Source organism: Zalophus californianus, chromosome 2 (genome assembly GCF_009762305.2).
Source record: "Zalophus californianus isolate mZalCal1 chromosome 2, mZalCal1.pri.v2, whole genome shotgun sequence".
In the NCBI taxonomy this organism is placed as follows: domain Eukaryota; kingdom Metazoa; phylum Chordata; class Mammalia; order Carnivora; family Otariidae; genus Zalophus; species Zalophus californianus.
Window position 1 is genome coordinate 68382667 of NC_045596.1, and position 20173 is coordinate 68402839.

At 45.8% G+C, this 20173-nt stretch overlaps 1 protein-coding gene across 5 annotated transcripts in view; it reads right to left on the minus strand.

Moving 5' to 3' along the window:
- The window catches only part of WDFY3 (WD repeat and FYVE domain containing 3), a 266868-nt gene that overhangs the window by 3646 nt on the left and 243049 nt on the right, over window positions 1-20173 (minus strand). For all 5 annotated transcript variants that reach the window (XM_027599902.2, XM_027599904.2, XM_027599903.2 and 2 more), the window contains 11 exons: window positions 18811-18902; window positions 18372-18584; window positions 15130-15277; window positions 13781-13935; window positions 12671-12829; window positions 11406-11585; window positions 8223-8405; window positions 7023-7119; window positions 4323-4643; window positions 3629-3740; window positions 3034-3231 (listed from right to left, as the gene is read on the minus strand). In XM_027599902.2, the coding sequence (XP_027455703.1) occupies window positions 3034-3231; window positions 3629-3740; window positions 4323-4643; window positions 7023-7119; window positions 8223-8405; window positions 11406-11585; window positions 12671-12829; window positions 13781-13935; window positions 15130-15277; window positions 18372-18584; window positions 18811-18902 (1858 nt within the window). The remainder of the gene's footprint in view (window positions 1-3033; window positions 3232-3628; window positions 3741-4322; window positions 4644-7022; window positions 7120-8222; window positions 8406-11405; window positions 11586-12670; window positions 12830-13780; window positions 13936-15129; window positions 15278-18371; window positions 18585-18810; window positions 18903-20173) is intronic.

The window sequence follows — 20173 nt, forward strand, 5'->3', positions numbered from 1 at the left end:
AAGTAATATTAAACCAAGGCAAGCTCTCTATGTGACTGAAGTGAATTCTTTTTTTTTTTTTTTTAAAGGCAAGATTTTCCTACAGGATGAAGCCAAAGGGTCTGAACAGCTGTGAGGCCATTCTTCCCGTGTGGGATGGGCTCTCGGGCCCTGTAAACCTGGGAGTGATGCCAACATCTTTACTTGGAGCTTAACTCTTTTTCTCTTGGCAGAAGATTTACTACTCGTTTTAAAAGACTCTTTGGTCACTATCAAGTTCCTTTGGGCTTTTAAACGCTGTTTGATCTACCCCTCAGTGATCTCTTGAACAGTAGTTTGGCTTTTCTGTCTGGTCCAAATGTTCTCATTTTCTGTTTATCTTGATAGAATTCCTTGAAGTAGACTCTACTTAAGAGGTATTCAAATTCTTCAAAAAGTATTCCTTTTCCTGGAATAAAGCAGGGTGTGACCTTGGATGTGGCATTTAATCACTTTAAGCTTGCCTTTTCATAAGACTGAAACAGAAAATTATTTTTCCTCCAATAATCTACCAGTAAAGGTGTCCAGAGAATAAACAAAGTGTCACGAGCTTAAGGAGTTTAAAGGGCCCTTCTTGGATCTGGGACTTTGACGAGACCCTCAGAAGTGCTGATAAACTCTCAGGGAGCCTGGCTGGCTCAGTTGGTTAAGTGCCTGACTCTTGATTTTGGCTCAGGTCACGATCTCAGGGTCATGAGATCAAGCCCTGCATCGGGCTCTGCACTCAGCAGGGAGTCTGCTTAAGAGTCTCTCTCTCCCTCTGTCGCTCCCCACTGCTCACTCTCTCTCTCTCTAAAAAAAACTATTAAAAAAAAAAAAAGAAGTGTTGACAAACTCTCTCACCAACTGAGGGGCACAAAGAACGTGGGCAGGGCTCTGCTCCACCTTCTGTGTCTGCTCTATCATAAACAATCACTGTGGGGTTGGTTTTTCAAATATATCCTCCACCGGACATCTGATAGCAATGGATAATTTAAAGAATTATCTACCCTTAAATAATATTTGGAAAGTTAAACACGGCAAGGGATAATGTGTGCCAGTGTACATTCAGGGGTGTTGACTGTCAAAACTTACTAGATTACTAGGTTTTGTGGAGTGGGCCTCTCAAAGCACAGAACCCTAAGACAGAATCCTCTGCCAACCTCATAGAAAGTCCCATAAGGAATGGCTGGCACCAACATTCTGGCTACCTCATCTTGAGTGAGATTTCCCAGGAAAAAGGTTTAAGACATTAATCTGAAAAGAAATGAAACATCTTTTACCGAACACCTATATTGCCAGACTCCACACTTTGTGTTTTATAAAATTCACACACGATTTCACCGTTCTCTCAGCACCTCTATGAGGGGAGGTATAATTATCCACATTTTACAGATAAAAAAACAGGCCCAGAGAGGGTCAGTATCCTGCCTGAGATGACAGAATGGACAGGAACCCAGGGAGCATTTGGTCAGTATAAACCCAAGGGCCACACCCTTTCCAATATGCTGGTGCCCGCAAAGCCTCAGGAACTGGCTCAAAAACAATTATACAGCTCATGCTTCTATGAAAGTAGCTCTGGAGTTAAGCAGCGTCAGCATCAGAGAATGCTGCCTGTGGGATCCTTTCCGTGGCCTGCCACAGAACGAGAGGACTGCAGACGCAGGTATGGGACCCCAGTGCAGACAGAGACGGCATCCAGATCAACAGTGAGGGGACACCGGACGCTCCATACAAGGGAACTAAAAAGGATCCCCACTACAAACCATACCTCCAAATAAATTCCAAGTGTATTTGGACCTAAAGACCCAAGTGTGAAAAACAAAACCCTGAACCTTGTAAAAGAATATAAACAAGGCTGTCTTTATGATCTCGGGACTGGGAACGATTTCTTAAGCCACAAAAAAGCAAAAATCACAAAAAGTAAGAGATGCGACTACACCAAAATGAAAGACTTGTGTGCCAGAAAAAACATATATAAAGTGAAAACGTAAGCCACAGACCGGCAGAAGGTACCTGCGAGATGTAGAAACGACAAAGAATTAGAACCCAGAGTAAATAAAGAAATCCTCAAGTACGGGGGAAGGGGAGGTTAGGGGAGACAAGCAAACCTAAAAGGAAAATGGGCCACATTACCCAAGAGCAAACTCGAACAGCCAATAAGCAAATGCCAAGCTGTCCCACCTCAGCGGTGCTGCGAGTTACAAACAGCAAGTGGTACCGGCTCCCGAACCGGCCAGAGTGAGAGCGTATGGCAATACCGGCCTGAAGAACCGGGAGAGCCTGCCGAGCCTGCCCGAGGCGGTGTCAGGTGGCACCGCTGTTCCCGAGACGAATCTGGCCACATCTAGTGCAGCTCAGTTTATGATGGGTCCGTTCCAGTCGGAGCTGTCTCCTCTAGGGACGCTCCAGCTCACCTATTGAGAGGGCATCTGTAAGGGTGTGTCCTGCAGCACCAGTCAGAGAACCGGTAACATGCACCAGTCCCCTAGAAGTCCATCAAAAGGGAAGTAGATGAATTCTGATATAACAAAAGATATATGACAACAGCTAAAATGAAAATATTAGTTATTTACGTGGAGTTCAAAAACAGTGTTGAGAAAAAAAAGGAAGTTACAGAAGGCACAGAGAGTGTGCTGTATTTACTATGTAAAATGGAAACCCCATGAAACAATAATATGGTGCTGTTTATGGAGACAACATGCCCTCAGAGTCGAAGACGTGGGGGAGCGGGGTGACGGGTGAGGGCGCACACCCGCACTGTTGCATATGCAAACATGGCGGAACGGGAGCACCTTCCCATTCTGAGTCACGCAGGACCAAGTGTTTGTGATGATTCTTTCCCTATTTTTCAATAGGACAGAAGTGGTGCACGATTGTGATAAAAGAACAAAGAGAAAGCGAAGGCTGGTTTAGACCATCAGAGAGCACTGTGTGCTGGGGACCCCGGAGCACATGAGCAGCTCCGTGCTGGGCACAACGCACATCCCGGGGGCCTGACCCCCAGAAACTCAAAACGCTCGCATCTCATCTTACTTCTGGCAGAAGAGCTGGCCGCAGTTCCTGCAATGGTGCCGTCTTTCTGTCAGAGAAAACCGCACGGAACAGCCCGAACAGCTGTCCCCTCCTTCGTCCTTCACCCAGTGGTCAGCAGCGGAACGGCCCGGCTGGTCACTCACAGACCAGCTGAACACTCGGCCTCGACTGTCACCAACGAGGATCCTGCTGTGATCCCTGCAGGAGACATGACATGACACGGAGTCACCCCGGGGAAGGCCTCCGCACAGCCACGCGGCTGAAGAGTGCTTTCTGTCACTCCTGAGGTTCTCCAGGTTTCCGTGGATGTGTGTGCTGGGCTGGGGGCTGTGTGTATGAAGAGACAAAAATAGAACTGAGCCCGAATTTACACCTTCGTCTCAGCTCTCCGGATCAAACCCTGCTGTAACCTGGAAGAACAGACTTACACTCCATGCACTGGCAGGTTCCTTCCTCTGATCGGTCTGTTCAAGCAGCGTCTGATACTGCAAACACCTGTTTTCCCCAAAGACGGGTCTGCATGTGTGGACCCAGGCTAAGCAAGTGACTCTCTGGCGGGGGTGGGGGGTGGTAGCTGGCCAGGTCGGGCACTTACTTGGAGACGCCCAGGGCGGTGATCTCTGCGGGGTGTGCATTGTCCTTCCGATCGAAGGCCGTGTGCATAGTTAGCTTGCTCCTGAACACCAGCTGCCGTTCCCACCGGTACCCTGGAGTGCAAGAGACATGACACCCTGAAGTGAGAGAAGCCGGCACCCGGTAGGGGTGCCCTCATACGGTGCTCTCGAAAGTTAGGGTGCTGCAACATCCAGTTAGAGCAGCTCTGCCTGTCCCAGCAGCCGCTGCCTTGGCTGCAGGTGAAGCAGTCTAGCTCAACACTGCTCGTCGGCCAGACCAAGGAATGCCCCGGTCAGAAAGACAGTGAAGAGATGGGGAAATCTTCAACGTGAGAAGAGGGAATCTCTCCAATTGAGAACCTGGCCTCCAGCTCTCTAACAGGCAAGCTACCCGTAAAGACAATTTTATTTATTTGTAATCAGTAACTTGCCCATTTTCCCAAAAGCGTTCAGGATTTGTGAAGGAAGGAAGTTTCTGGTGGGAGGTGTTTTTCTTTAAGAAATGCCCAACGTAGAGCAAGCACCACTGTGGGGTAAGGAACTGAAGAGGCCTGCTCTGGGGGAGGCTGAGGTCACAGGGCCGGGGTGCAGGGAGAGCGAGAACCCACCGCCTCACTCCACCAGCCCTCACGCCACCCACACGGAGCAGGAAATCGACAGCGGACTCCAAGTTACCGGGCTTCAGTCGGCTATAATTCCGCACTTCCATGGGGCTGGGCTGAGGGTGGTTAAGGGGACCCTGCAGATGGGCTCTGGCCTGGCCCTCTGAATAGTTCACAAATATGAAGCCGTCCTTCTCGTCCAGGCTGAGCTGGTCGGACCAGCGCCTGGAGTCATCGGAAGCACTGTCGGTGCACCAGATGGCCGCTGCTCGGCAGGCGGCTGCCCGGGGCGTGTGGCTGGCGCTGGGCTGACGGGGCGCATCCTTGGGGTCCTGGCTGGTGCTCTGCTCATCCGCTTCCGAATCGCTGCTGTCCTCGTCCTGGGCTTCTGGCCCTGGGTGAGGCATGGGGAGAATGACAAAACACACACACACACACACACGCACACGCACACGCACACACACACACACACACACACACACACACACACGTTACGGGTCGACCCAAGTTAAGGCACGATACGCATAGCATTTTAAGCTAACAATAAAAAAAACAAAAACAAAACCCAGAAATTTCAGCTAGGTTACATACAGCAAAAAGGGGAAAGAAAAAAAAAAAAAGGAATTTCTGAGTTCAAGGACTGCTTTGGCCCGAATCCTGAGGTTGCCATTCCTGCTTCACAATGTGGCCCAGACCTGCCTTTACGAACGGCTCGGTGCCTGCCGCACACTCCCTACTGGAGGTCAGCGGGCCGGTGCCAACCCTGTCCTCCACGGAGTCCGGCTGCCCTCGCAGCGAGTGCTGCACGTGCTGCTGGCCCAACTAGACCACTCTTCCCAAGCTCATTGTGTGCCCGTGTTACCCGTCTGTCAAGGCACAGCTCAAACACTGCTTGCTCTAAAATCTCACCTGGTGCCTGCAGCCCAAAGTAACTCCCACTCGTCTGGCCTCCTTGAACAGTTAGTTGTACGCCTCTCATGTTTGAATTCTCACCCCAAACTACTACTTCGGGATAATCTTCCTACAAGACAGTGGTCAGCTTGAGAGAAGGGGCCCCAAGCACAGGGCCTTCCATGTGGCAGTCAGTGTAAATGACAATCTAGGTGAATCAATTACTGATGAAAGCTTTAATCTACTGATGTGGGGTTTTTCCTTCTTCCCATTGTTATTATGCATTTCCTTAACCCAACTCCCTACTCTCTTGCAAGAGAGTCTGCAGGAGAGAAAATTTATAAGAAATAAATATACAGAATTGGAAAAAAAGGAAAGTACGAACAAGTGTACAAGCACCAGCTCACTACACATACATATTTTTTTTTTAGCAAGAGAAATTACTTAGTTTGCCTTCCTTGTACTAACAGCAGTAGTCTAGTTAGCTGATTTTTTTCCCAATGGCTTATTACTACGAGCTTTAAGGTCTTCACTGACGAGCAGTCTTAGAAATGGCTTTCATTTCCAGTGAACCACTGGCTTGCCTTCCCTTTCACTCAGGCGATTGCCCTCGAGCCCTGCCACTCCTATGCTGTCCAAAGTGAACCCTTCCCTGTGGGCTGCTCTCCCCTCCACCACTTCTATCAACCTCTGTCCATGATACAAATATATAAGAAGAAAGAAGACATACCAATTTCTCTCCTTCCTGAATGTGACCTCTTCTACCTTATTCATCTCATCTTCTGCTGTTATTCACTTAAACCTTTGTTAGAGGAAAGGACAGACTTCTCACTTCTCCATGGACTGCTTACTCCAATGTCTGACACCCAGCAGGTAACCTCCAAGTACTTACTGAACTGAACTGGATTTTTATGTCCCCAAACACCCAGATGACCTTTTTAGTGGCCCTGCAATGGACTCTGCAGAAACTTACATGCATTAAGGTAAGAGAAGCATTAAAATGCCCTGCCCATTGGATCACTTCTGTTTTCTGGCAATGAAAGTAGAAGCTATTTTTGGCTTAAAAAGAGAAGTGATTTATGCCTTTCTGATAATAAGTCCTTCCCTCATATCATCAAACTCATGCGGAATTCTCAGTGTACAAAAGTTAATCATGGAGAAACAATCTGAAGGCCAAAGTTAAAACCCTGTTCCTCTCGGGGAAGTCTATTGTACCAATTGTTCTAAATCAAAGGGGGTCACTTCTCTGGAGATGAGTAACCCAGAGCAGATCTCAGCCCGGGTTTATGGCACCGCTTCTCATCATTCTGTACAGCAATCATCCATCTCTGTATTCCTCTGGAAAATCTTCAAGTGTTTCACAAATAACAGATAGTGGAGCACAGAGCACCAAGCTTCAGTTTGAATAAAAGTCCTTTTTCAAAGGCAGGCCTAGGGAGGGGATTCTGGTCTGCCTCCGTGAATACCTTACAAACATGATGCCAGCCTGTCACCCATACTGCGCCTGACAAGTGACGAGCAGAACAGATGTGGGACTGGGGGCCATCCAATTTCTCCACCACTGAGCCCTCCAGATGTGCTCTGTATTTTCAGAAATGAAGGCCCGAGCCTTTGGTACTCCGGGAAACTAGCAGCTACATTTAACCTACTAGGATGAGGAAGCCAAGCATGACACTAGCACACCACGTAGTGCCTGGTGAGCTGGTGAAGTCTCAGAGTGCCTGCCCCATGACCTCCCGTGCTGGGGGGCATTCGTGCCTCTGACAGCCACACTCGACCTTAGGCTACTGTTTATGCTGTTTGATGTGAGTTTATCCACAGTGACTTCAAACAAACAAACAGAAATATGAAAACTATGGAATAATTAGAAAGTATCCAATACCTATTTGTGCTTCTGGACAGTCTTCCTGCATTTCTAGGACTTCAACAGGCTCGGGAGCTGGTGTTTCAGGAACTTGCAAAAATTCCATTCTCCAAAACTGAATTTAAGTAAGTATGAAAATAAAAACGTTAAGCAGCTTAAAGAAACAATTTGTATGTGAAAGGATGAAGATGAGCTCTTGGGGTTAAACACGTATCTCTTATTATTGTGTCTAATTAAATTTCCCTCTATCTTGAAAACTGTAGGAGAGAACTGTGTGCACGTAAATAGCGCTTTCTGAACCGGGTTCCATGAGATGTTGATGGGTGTTTCGTGGTGAAGGGAAAAGGACTGTGGTCAAGTTAGTTGGAAAAACATGGTTCAACTAAGCACACTTTTATTTCCAACAAAACCCCAGGAGTCTTGCATGCATGAAGGCACGCAGTAAGCAGGATCGCCAAACGCATTTGGCTATGGAGCTTTTCCCTAAACGTCTCAAGAACGGAGTCATCTGAAACACCGCTCTGGAGACGTCGGGGTGTGCCTGTGATCTGAGGCACAGGGTGTGGTGTGGCGGGGGCTGAGAGCCTCATCTTTGCGCAGCCAGTGACCGTGACTACACGGCAGCAATCAGCCGCTCTCTGCTTTTACAAAGAGCACAGCTCAAGAAAATAGGCACAAAGGAAAACCCCCTGAGAGAGACACCCAAGTATTTGGAAAGACTGTGAAGGTAAATGCTCTGTGGATTCTCTTTTCTGCAGAAGCCCAACACGAAGAAAACTCTGAAAAGGATAAACTAGGGTTCCGGTGAAATCATCTAGGATTCTAGAGAGGGACTGGACAACGTGAGTCCTCGGACAGCATCTTCCAGCTGTGATTCTCTGTAGACAAGAGACAGTCTCTGTTTTCCCCAAGAAGCCATCTGAGAGGCTGAAAAGCCAATACTTTAGTGATTTCCGTGTTTAGCAATCTACGGGGACATGAAAATCATGCTTAAGTGACCTTGGGTGAAGTTGTCCAATGGTGAGTGGCACTAACAGATCAGCTCAGTGGTAAGGAAGGGGCTGAGTCACCGCCATTGCCCGTGTCTGAGAACCCAGTGGCCGAGGCCCGTTTGAATCTGGGCAAGAGTTTGCTCACTGACAGCACCACGGACAGCTCCGTGGGTCCTAGGTAAGCAGGGCGGCAAGCACCTAGTGTGGCTCCTCACCAGGGACTTACCCGGACCACGCCGTCCGAGTGCCCCGTTACTATGACGTTCTGCGTGTCCCACTCGTTCATCTCCGACACGCAGCAGCAGACAATCTGCTGGCTCCTGCCTGTGAATGTGTTCACGCTCACGACAGGGTTCCCGTTGATGCTCCACACGTGGATGTGCGTGCCAGCGCAGGACACAATGTCCCCCTGAGAAGGTAAAACAGCCTCTTCACTCTCTTTGCTCCCTTCATACCACATTCTGGTTTCAGAAGCAAAGTCAATCTTGGGCCTAGCTCTCAAAAAAACCTCCTAAGTTCTCTGACCAGTGGCTCAGGATTTCTGAGGCAGCCTGGAATTCAGTGCTTGCTGACCGAAAAACATACCCCGAATAGAGAGGCCTCTTAAAGAATCTGCAAGTGAGCGGCTGCTGCAGTGTGTGTGTGTGTGTGTGTGGGGGGGGGGGGGTCTGGCACGCACACCAGGGTAGGAGCCCTTCCACGCTCTCGGCTTATGCCCCAGCACACTGCTACGTCATGCTTTACTCCGGGGAAAGCTGCATGTGACCAAAGGAGGTGGCGCACCACTCTTGTGCCTCCCTTTGTTTACAAAACCTCTTTATACCTTTCATTTAGAGCCAGGAATCCACCTCCACTTTATTTTACAAAATGAGTCCAATCACCAACAGCATAAGGCAGAAGAGAAATCTTTCAGTCTAGATACAGCTGTATCTCTCTTTTCAATAAATAAAGATGAAATGCTGGCAACACTGTAGCATCCTACTTTACAATTTGTATTCATAATAAGGGGAGGAGAATGAGGGGAAAAAAAGAAGAAAATTAGAATATAGGTCACTTCTTGGCCAACTGGATAAACCTGCAGACTCCCTAAGCTGTTAACTTACAAGCTGTTAACTTGTAAGTTCCAAAGACAGAAAAGAACAAGCTTTTCCCTTAAACTCTACCAGGCAGGGCTCTACCCAACCTGGTGAGACTCCAACCCACTCCTGTTACGGGAATGAAGACGCTTCCGGAGCATCACCGTGTGTCAGATAGCGTAGAGGACACTTGTGACATTCCATTTCATCCTTTCAACATCTGTGAGGTTACCTGTACTGGCCCTGCTTTAGGAGGGATCAAAGTCAGGTGCAAAGACTGTAAGCAATCTGCCTAACTAACGTCACAGGATAAGGATTTGAAGCCAGCGCTTTCTGACCCCGAAGCTTATGTACCACACCATGCTGCTCAGACAGCTTGGAAGTCACGATGCTAGGCACTGACTTCAGAAATGACCGGGGACTCTGAATACAGCCGCAGGCACACAAGGACCTACAGAAACAGGAAGCCGGCCACCAAAAGTGGGGGAAACTGGAAGCTGAACAGCAGCATCGACTCAAGAAAGAAGGGAAGGGGGAGCCAAGGGCAGCAAGGTAAGGAGGCCTGGGGTGCTCCCAAACCACCCTCTGTGCAGGTCTTGCTACTGCTCCCTTTCCCCCCCCGTCCTTCTACCAAGATGGCAAGAACCAAACCCAAACAAAAGTGATACTTAGCCATGCACTGCTGTGTCTACCTCTGATTCAGCCACTGCACCACCTCGGACACTGAGTGTGAGCAGCTGTGCTGTAATTAAGGGGCTCAGTCTCTGCAAGGGGCGAGAGGCCGCTGCTGCATCCGGCCCGGCAACTGGCTCTCATCCTGTACTCCACGGGGCCTCAATCAGAGAGCATCAGAGCAAATCCTGCGGCTATGGGCACGGAGCAGAAGAGGAGGAGCTAAAGGGCAGCTGCAAGGTCGCTTACGCCCAAAATGCAGACTGAAATAAGGCAGACTTGATACTGGCTGCAAAAATATGACAGAAGTAGAAATCTTTTCATGTGTTATTAAGAGATTACAAAAGCACTGTAGAAGGGAAAAATCAAACACATCTGTGGTGTCTGCTACAACTACGGCAATCCATTGCAGAATAACTGACTGTAAATAAAATTCTCAGTATTTAAGTGAAAAATAACTCCAAAACAAGGCGCTCAAAAGAGTGCCACGAAGCATTTGACTCAGGGCAACCCTGCAGGGTCAGAGCCATTCTGTTGCACTGAGGTTTTCATAAAGCTCTTAGGTACACGTGTTTGTAGGACCGAGGTGCTGTTCCAAAAGCATCTTAAACCTTTCAGATATACCAAAAAATGAATTTGACTTTTACCCCTGCATACTCTCCCCTCCCTGCCAGGTGTGGTGGCTCTTACTATTATCAGACATACCACCCGCCATTCACTACAACTGAATTTCTTTCTCTTTCTTCTTTGACTGACTACAAGGTATCTGACTAAAAGCATACTACTTAGTATCTTCTGGTGGAAATTAAGGATGCTGCATTCCTCCAAAAGAAAGCTGTCTGTGTGGGTGATGATATGATGTGGCTACGTGGTGTCACACAAGAGGACCCCAGGACAGTGCTAAGGGTAAGGGAAGGAATGAGTATGCATAGCTAAGAAGCAGTGAGGCTGGGGAGTTCTGGTCAATTTGCAAGACCGATTTGCTATGTGGGCATCACCAACATACACATGAGGCAACTTGTCCCTCAGACACAGGGACCTCAGTCTTTTTATAACATTCCCTTAGCTCCCCCTGCTTCCCCACACACCTCAGCGATGACTGTCCTCCCCTCACCCCGCCTTAGGTGGGCGTGGTCTCCATGGGAGACTCCTAGGCCGGTGCATTAATTTTATGCTGACCCATTTATTTATACATAAAATATTTATTTTTGAGAAGAGATTAATATCCTTTAGTAAGTTTGGGATAACTTTGAAAACAGTTCTGTAACAACTCTGCTCGTTTGGTTCCCCAAATGTTACTCTTTTCACCTTACATAATAAATAAAGACTCTGAATGTATTTCATAAAAATTTCAACACAATTTTAACATTCTTAACAGATCCTACAAATTCCTTGTTTTTAAGAAAGCCTATTCTAGAATGTTGTTTTGAACCAAACCTTGCTCTTCAAAGTATGCAGCAGTGAATGGATTTTACGACAAAATTATCTGAATTACAAACTTTAATATCCATTTGCTTTTTGCATAAATCAAGGAACATGTAGTAGCATTTATAAAATGAATGTCTATCCACTTAGAAAACACTCAGAGTGATTTTTTGTTTACATTAGCCAGAAATACTTGTTTTCCTCACCATAAACCAAGTGGGCAACTGACTACTTACTGTTAATTCATTGATACAAAGAGCAGAAACTGGAGCTCGATGGCCTCGGAGCTGGGTTAGGAACGACAGTTTGTTCAGATCCCAAATGATGCAGGTTCGGTCACGGGACCCGCTGACAATTATGTGATAGGCCAATGACGCTGTGGCACAGGTGACAGTATCCGTGTGGCCAAGTAAGGCCTACGAAGGAGAACAGAAAAAACCAGGCTGATCACTGTGACGGTGCTCCCTGAGGGGCTCCAGAAGGTCCTGGCTGCACCAGGAGTGAGGGGAGCACGTGCTGGGAGCAGCAGTGTCTGTAAAGTCTTCCTTCTTTGCTGACTGTCCTTGCCTCATCCCGCCGCAGGGAAGAGAGAAGTCTGGGGGACTCTGGAGGCTCTGACCTCCAATTTTACATCACTTCTTTCCTGGACCTGGGCTAGAATCTTAGAAGGGAGAATGGAAGCTGCGACCCAGCTTGGATTTTTTCATCCCGTTTCTACATGGAGATGCATCAGTTATGCCCCCCTCACCCCCAAAGTACAGAATTTAAACTGGGCATTGATTCTTTTATGCCCCGTCTCCTGTTAGTCTAAGGAACTGGATGGGTCTTTAAAAAATGCACATACAGTAAGGTCTGCATGGTGATGGTACATGGTCCTAGCAAGATAAAGGGAAAGTGTGCTGAGCTCCTGTTACTGACCTGGACACATCTGTGCCCAAGAGATCTTCTTCAGACTAGAATAGGAAGAAGTCTTCTGCTAGAACATGAAGAGAAACAGGACCCAGGGAAATGACAATGTAGGAGAGGAAGCATTTCAGAGAAGACGATTCAGATTACTGTTAAGAGTTCCTGAGTATTTAACTATTTAAATTATGAGTTGGCTTACAATTTTTTGTCATACATAAATCCTTTCTGTATGCTCAGCAAACCCCAGGAGGCTGTTTTAAATAAGAAGTGCCTTCTACTGAGTGGGTTACTGGCTGGCACGCTAGCTTCAGAGCCTATTTTCTAAAGGGAAAATATTGTAAGCAAGAGAGTTTGGATCAGCAAACTACAATGTCAACCTTGTATTTGTAATAACGGGGTGCTTAGATCATTTTTAGAAATTTTTAGAAATAGTCTCATTTCATTTCTTCTTAAAGACCCATTTCTAGCAAAAGAACATATTTTTTTGATTTTGTCCATTATACCTGAAGCACCTTGTTATTAAAGAAGCTTTGTAGTTTCTCTAGAGTGCAGGCTGCTGAGATGGAATATATCCATCTTCCGTTTATTCTGTTACCTGTTTGAGGGTGAGGGTCTTAGCCTTTTCTTTCGAGGTGCCCATCTCCCAGACACACACAACTGTGCTCGTTCCACCTGTGATGACCAACTTGGGGTTGGGGCAGATTGCACAGAGAATCTGGCCCCACTCAGACAAACATTCATAAACAGTCACTACCTATAAAATAAAACAGATGTGAGACACACATGCCATCAAGTACTATCAACTTGGGAATCACAACGAGCATGCTGAGTGAAGGAGAGCCCCCATGTAGGTACCTCACAGGCAAACGCGTACGTACATCCTGGGCTGAATGCACTCTGGCAACATTTCCACTGAGGCTCTACCCTGAACCAGCCCTACAGCCGCCTAACTGCAGTTGCTGTGAGAAACCATAGTAAAAAGGACTTTGTTCCTAGTGGGTGTCCTCAGTTTCTCCGGTCCTGGAAAATGATGTTCCGACTATGTGCTGCTGTGTGCGAGGCAGGGGATAATCTGGTAGAAGGTTGTGTTTGCTACAGCCAGTTAGAGGTAAATGGAAATCATGAGTGCCGCCATTTAATGAGAAGGTTAACTAACTAGAGTTGTGTCACAGCGCAATGCACAGACTTGCGCAAACTCCATCCCGCCTGCCGTGAGGAGGAGACTGGCAGAGGGCAAGCCCAGGGCACCGGACGGCCAGGCCACAGGGCCTGTCCAAGAGCTACTATGGGACTCCACACAGTAGCTGCTGTGGCCTGGGCGATGGGCTGACGGGTTTTCCATCAGCCACTTAAGAGTACTGAAACGGTACGTGGGGCAGATGGTGAGCCACTGAAAAGAGGCTTTTTCAGTAGTCAGAAATGTTGACCACCTGGCTGACTAGGATCTCTTGGAGGAATTCTTTGAGTGGGAGGGAAACTGCTAGAGCTCAGTACACAACTTTTCAAAAGCGGCTTGTTCTGTAGGAAACCTGCCTTGTCCACTAGTTCCTTTAACCTGATCTGATGCCGCGAAGCTCTCCCTTCCTCTGGGCTCTGCAGGAGCAGGTGACTAGCCGTTGGCCTGGGCTCGTCCCACCCCTTTCAAGCAGGATATCCAAACCACAAAAGAGCAAGATTAGATGAGTGAGCAAGAAACAATGCAAACCTTGTCTGACTCATAGGTTCCCAGCCTGCAGCTGAGGTCCGCATAGCCCCAAGCGAAAGTTTTGTTCCAGGTTGGTGGGATAAGAACCTTATTCTGTTCTACTGCAAGAATGCCTTTATCTGTGCACACTATTTGGCCCACAGGCTCTTTAAGTTCTGTAAAAAACAAATCAACAGATGAGAATAGGGACAAGGAAAATGAACCTCATGATCCTACAGGGGATCATCATTTCGTTTGTTCGCAGGAATCAAGCCTCCTGACACGTACATTAGGACAAAATGACCTTAGAGGGAGAGCTTGGCTTCTGAGTCTCCGCTGGGTGATAGACATCGACCCTGACAGGTGTTCTGCAGGGCTTCCTTAGGCCTTCCTCTTGAAGACTTGGGTTTGGCTCCTAGCAACTGGCCTGTCTTCTTGACCATTAGGACCACACAGAGTAATCTGAGATGCTCTTCAGAATCCATACACAGACCTTCAACGAGTCTAGACTTGCAGCACCTCCCAAATGATATCCAGCCTTAGACTTCCAGAAGGAAGGATATGCTGTCCTCCACGAGGTCCGACCCCCTGCCCTGCCCCAGGACACTGCTGAGCATGCCGGTGCTCCGTAACCGTCACCTGCGGTAAGTGGGGCTGGTACAGGGCAGTCTGTGTCATGAGCCCAAATGGCACCAAGCAGGGAGCCTATCCAATCAACCAGACTCTGATACTCCAAGTTTTAGATTTAACAGTGGCAACTTTAAGCCTTTACAAAAACCTTTTTTCATTCTAAGAAAAATATCCACTTGAAAAAGTTATTTTATTTATTATTTAAGATTTTATTTATTTGAGAGAGAGAGAGAGAGAGAGCGAGCGAGCATGAGTGGAGGGGGAAGAGGGCACACGCTTAATGGACTGAGCCACCCAGGAGCCCTCAAAAAGTACTTTTAGAGAAGTCATAACCACTTTAGATAAAAAACATACTTTCAGTTGGCTTATTAAAAATGCAGTCTTTTTACTGCTATTTCTAAATTGGCAGAACACATACAAATGAAGATTACAAAGGTTTTTCTACATATATAATATAATGTTGAGCTACAAGATTTGGTATATTAGAGTTTTCGCTGTCTTAGCAGGAGGAGAAACCTGTTTGGCTCTTTTTGATGAAAAAAATCCAACAGGCCAAAAAACCCCAAACCAAACCAAATCAAAAGGAAAAGGGGAAAATCTAAGAAGTATTTGGTGATAGAAAGTATAGCACTTATTACAAAGGACACTAATGTTGAAAGGCACACGTGTTACTGCTAAACTAGGATTATTAACTACGCCCACAGAATCATGAAGCACAGCTTGACTTCCTGTCACCTCACCTTTTACAGGTGTTAGAGAAGGCCTCAAGTTGTCCAGGTGATGGAAAAAGATCTTGTCACTTGTAGACCCCGGGGGGGCAGAGGCGCCCGCACTGTCTCCGTTCAGTCGGCTCCTCACTCGCTTTGGTGGATGAGGTTTCTTAAATAACTGGGAAAGAGGATGACACATTTTACAATGAAAGCTAACATTTATTGAGTCCTCTAAATGCCAGCTATTATGTTTTTGTTTCACTTACACTTCACAAGGACCACTAGGCACTACATTATCACGCCTTCCATTTGAGGAAGGAAAACCTTTAAGGAGGCTCAGAAGGAGGTTGGAGGTCTCCCATCTTGCAAGCAGGGACGGGACTGTGATACTTTTTTTAAAAGCCTGGGTTACCACCATGCTCTACACTACTCCAACTTAACTTTTCAGGGGTAAATGAATCTACTGAAACTATAGCTGATCCACAATTATTTTCCAATGATTTTAAAAGGTAACCAATACTTTACAGCCCGATACCATTCTGTACCACTGAGGGCAGACTGACATTCTGAGTTATTTCTGGCTTCAACATGGCCTTTCAACATGACATCATTTTGGCGTCTTTTAGATGCCACTAATTTGTTGAAAGTATGAACACTGTTGCCTTCTTTTTACTTTGCAATGCTGTAAGGGGAAAAAAAGAAGATAGTCATGTAAGATGACTATTTTTTAAATACTGTAGATCTTCAAAATAGGCATAGAGCCATTTCTGTTAGAAAACTTATCTGAGGAAGATATCTGGAAAATCTTAGATAAAATGAGATTTAAAATGACTAGAAAACCTTCGCACTTTGTGAATGTGACATTCTGTATTTCCAGAAGAAAAAACAGAAAAAAATTCTTTGTAAAGAGAAAGATATTTTAGGCATCCAAACATTTAAACACCTTGTTCCTATCTTATCTACATATATCAGGGTTCTGTTATTTTCTCTAAATGACACAGACTCTGTAGTTGTATAAAAAGACTCCCCTACTTTATTTAAAGCATGTTCATGAATGGACATTTGCTGAAGAACTTTTTTTTTAATACAGATATCACATTAATAAGTTCTTTTTTTTAAGATTTTATTTATTTATTTGACATTGAGAGACAGCACAAGTGGGCAGAGTGGCAGGCAGCGGGAGAAGGAGAAGCAGACTCCCCCCGTTGAGCAGGGAGCCCCACGTGGGGCCCGATCCCAGGACCCTGGGATCATGACCTGAGCAGACACTTAACCGACTGAGCCATCCAGGCGCCCCTGCTGAAGAACTTTTAAGAGGACCCAAGGATAGAGCACCTAGCCAGGTCAGGGTATATAACAATGTATGGATATGCTGACCATAAAACCTAGATTTTCTAGGATGGCATACTTCGAAGGACTCTATCAGTCACTGGAATGTCTGAGGAATATTCAAACTTTAGTTCCCAGGCTGTCCGCCTCTTAAACTCAAAAGGGACTAAAATCCTGTGACAGTACATGTGCCTTGATTTTTTCGTTCAGAATATTTCTCAGAGGGTATGAAACACAGTTATTGCACCTGTAACCCTCAGAGAAAAGGAAAGGTTTAACTACAATTCTTCAGCTGCGATCAGAGTTTATCAATAAGCATTTCACTTTAAAAGTAAACACAGTTCTGGGGCGCCTGGGTGGCTTAGTGAGGCGTCCGACTTGGTTTCTGGCTCAGGTCTTGGTCTTGGGGTTGTGGGATCGAGCCCTGCATCGGGCTGGGCATGGAGCCTGCTTGGGGCTCTCTTTCTCCCTCTCCCTCTGCACCCCCCTCTCTAAAAGTAAACACAGTTACTCGGCTGGAGGATCAGACTACGCTGTGAGTGGTGCAGTTACAGGCCCTTCTGCTGTCTGTCGTATGAAGAAGTGCCATTGTTCTGACTGTTCCCAACCATCAACCCTGGAAACGTCCAAACTGGTTAATGTACAAAAAGGGAGCCCAAGAGAGGTATCTGAGGCAGGAACAGAGAAGGATGTCTGGGCCAAAGTGCAGACCCGGGGCATTTGGGAAAGTAGGTGGTTTGAATGGCCAGCAGAGTGTGCCTTTCCCACAGGGCTGGTTCCTCCTGGCGAATCACACCCTCCTGCTGTGCTCTGAGGACGTGGAGGAAAGACAGCATAAAGTCTCTTAACAGGGCTTTGCTCATCGTGAAGGTGAGAGATCTACAGCACTTGGGTGCTGAGTGGCTACATTCTTGGTTTTTCTGTTCAGGTTCCAGATGGTGGTTAGAGCAGCTAGTGCAGGGCTGGTTCTAGGCATTCCCACGGCATGCACTCTCCTACCAGAGCACTCATCATACCTGCATCACTAATCTAATCCAGATCACCACTATCTGTTCCCTCGACTATTATTAAGAGCTTCTGAGGTGGTATTCTGCTCCTAACTTGGTTCCCCTACGGTGTGTGCGTGTATGAGACTATGGACAGAATGATCTTTATTTTTTCAGTTTTTATTTTCATTCCAGTTAGTTAATGCACATGGACAGAACGATCTTTAAAGTCTATATATGGAGGCGCCTCAGTGGCTCAGGTGGTTAAGCGTCTGCCTTTGGCTCAGGTCATGATCCCAGGGTCCTGGGATCAAGCCCCACATTGAGCTCCCTGCTCGGCGGGGATCCTGCTTCTCCCTCTGCCTCTCCCCTGGCTTGTGCGCTCACTCTCTCTCATTCTCTCTCTGTCAAATAAATAAATAAAATCTTTAAAAAAAGTCTAACTATGGGGGCACCTGTCTGGCTCAGTCAGTATAGCATGCGACTCTTGATCTCGGGGCTCTAAGTTCAAGCCCCATGCTGGGTGTAGAGGTTACTTAAAAATAAAATCATAATAAATAAACAAATAAGTAAAAAATAAAGTCTAAATATGACTATGCCATTTCTTTGCTCAAAGTCAGCACTGGCTTCCTACTGGCCTTGGGACAAAACCCCATCTCTGTGTGCTATGGCCCCCGAGACCCCATCTTCTTCCCTGATTGCAGGTCTTACGCAGACACAGGAAAGCGCTCCCTGCACTCATCTGTGAGGGGAAATTCTCTTTGAACAACGTTTCTATTTACCTGGACTGCAAAAGGGAGGAGAAAGCAATAATCTTGGAGCCTACTGAACCTATTGGGTGGCATGGCTCTTCAATAAAAACTTAGCCTAAACTTATTATATGGTCATTCACCATCTATAGCGATATTAGAGTTTAAAAAAATGAAACTGAGAGCATCAAGATAAGAACATCCATACCTGTTTAGGGATCTGACCAAAGTTATTAATGAACCCTATGGTGGCTGTCTCCTTTAGTGGGTCATTTATGTTGTAGATATCCACTTGACCCTCATAAAAAAGATGGTGGAAGACATTTACAGCTTCTACTGCAGCAGGACCTTGCTGTTTATAGCCAAAGATTAAGTCAATCCACTCATGCAGATGGGCACTCACGTAATCACATTCCAAAGCCTGTAATTTCAAAACACAGGTTCAGTCACAGGCTGACTTTTATGACTTGCTCAGAAAGCAAAAACAATTGGCCAGTGATCACAAGGAACTAAAACAACCAAAAATCATAAGAACAGTATCTGTAATTTGAACAAATGGGTGCTATCTTGTTCAAGGTCCTCTCTTTGTATTGTGGTCAATGAACCCAATGAAATTCAAATTCAACGGCAAAGGGCGCTCCCATTACCTCACGGTGGACTCTGATGAATTCCCGTGGGTCCCCTTTTGCCCATGGCGGAAGGATAACATCTCCAAGCTTGGTGCCATTTTGTTTACAGCCTGTGCAATTAGATAAATTAAAAAGAAAATGAAAGATGGGATAAATAGTAACTTTACATTAAAATAACAGAGAAATAGTGGGTTAGATTCGTTATCAGAACTATGAAATTTTACTACCAGAAAGGACCCTCTGAGATCATCTACTCTGATATTTCCCTAGGTCTGCTCCTTAGAGAATTCCCTCAGAGAGATCATTAAGCATTAGCAAAACTGAGGGACCCACCCTGTCAAATGACTTCAGAAAATGCTGAGTTACGCAAAGTTAAACATGTTTCTTCCTGCAAGACTCCGCAGAGGCACAGCCCTTCTCTAGGAGGGATATTAGACACAACATTCCTGAAATTTAACTGACCACAGGACTCCTTTTTAACGAAACATTTAGTGGGGCTACTGTTTTGAGTTTGGAAAAAAAGCTCAAATTCAATCCCCTTAGGACTGTGCATTTGGAAGATCATTAGCAATTTCTCTCAAATCTTCTTTTGTTTGGGCTTTTCCTGAATGCTCAGAGCTTGGTGAGTCATCAGTAGCGAACCAGTACTGAATTTTTTGTCTTAATGTTTTGACAAAATTTTGCCTCTCACATGAAGGAGGTTACTGAAGGACTACCTGACTTCTCAGTCACCGAGGAGTTTCAGTGTTCTCTTTGCTAAAGAGGAAATTAGAATACCAGTCTTTCAGAAACATTTGCAATACATGTGGCTTCTCCTATTTCTGATTCTTAAACTCTTGAGAGAGCTCTGTAGAACTGACATGTATTTTGCTGTAAGGGATTCTCATTAAAAAAATAAAATCTGAAGTGTAACTTTTTGCTGTTAGTACATCATTTAACAGAAAAAAAAAAAACATCTGGAAAAACTATGGGGCTTCCTGGCAGAAACGAAAAATGCATACCAAGTGATATTTATTCCATGGAAACTGTTAATTTAAGTTATAGCTAGATAATTTGAAAAATATTAAAGTGTTTACTATAAAATCTACCCCCATAATAAAAATATTAAACGGGACTGGCATCTCAGGAAACAGGTCCTGTCTTTTCATTTTTTGGAAGTAAAGACCAAGAAGTTAACTTTAGCTTATAGTTTTCCTAGCTACAAGTCAGATGATCAATGTAAAAAATGACTCTATGAATAGTAATGTTGACTCACTAGCTCAACAGCAGTTGGTTAGATAAACAGTTATATTAGACGTTTTCAGAGAACTACAATTGTTCAAATTCTAAAACACAAAGGCAGTTTCAAGTGAGGGCCAATAAAAATATTTCCCACAGAAAC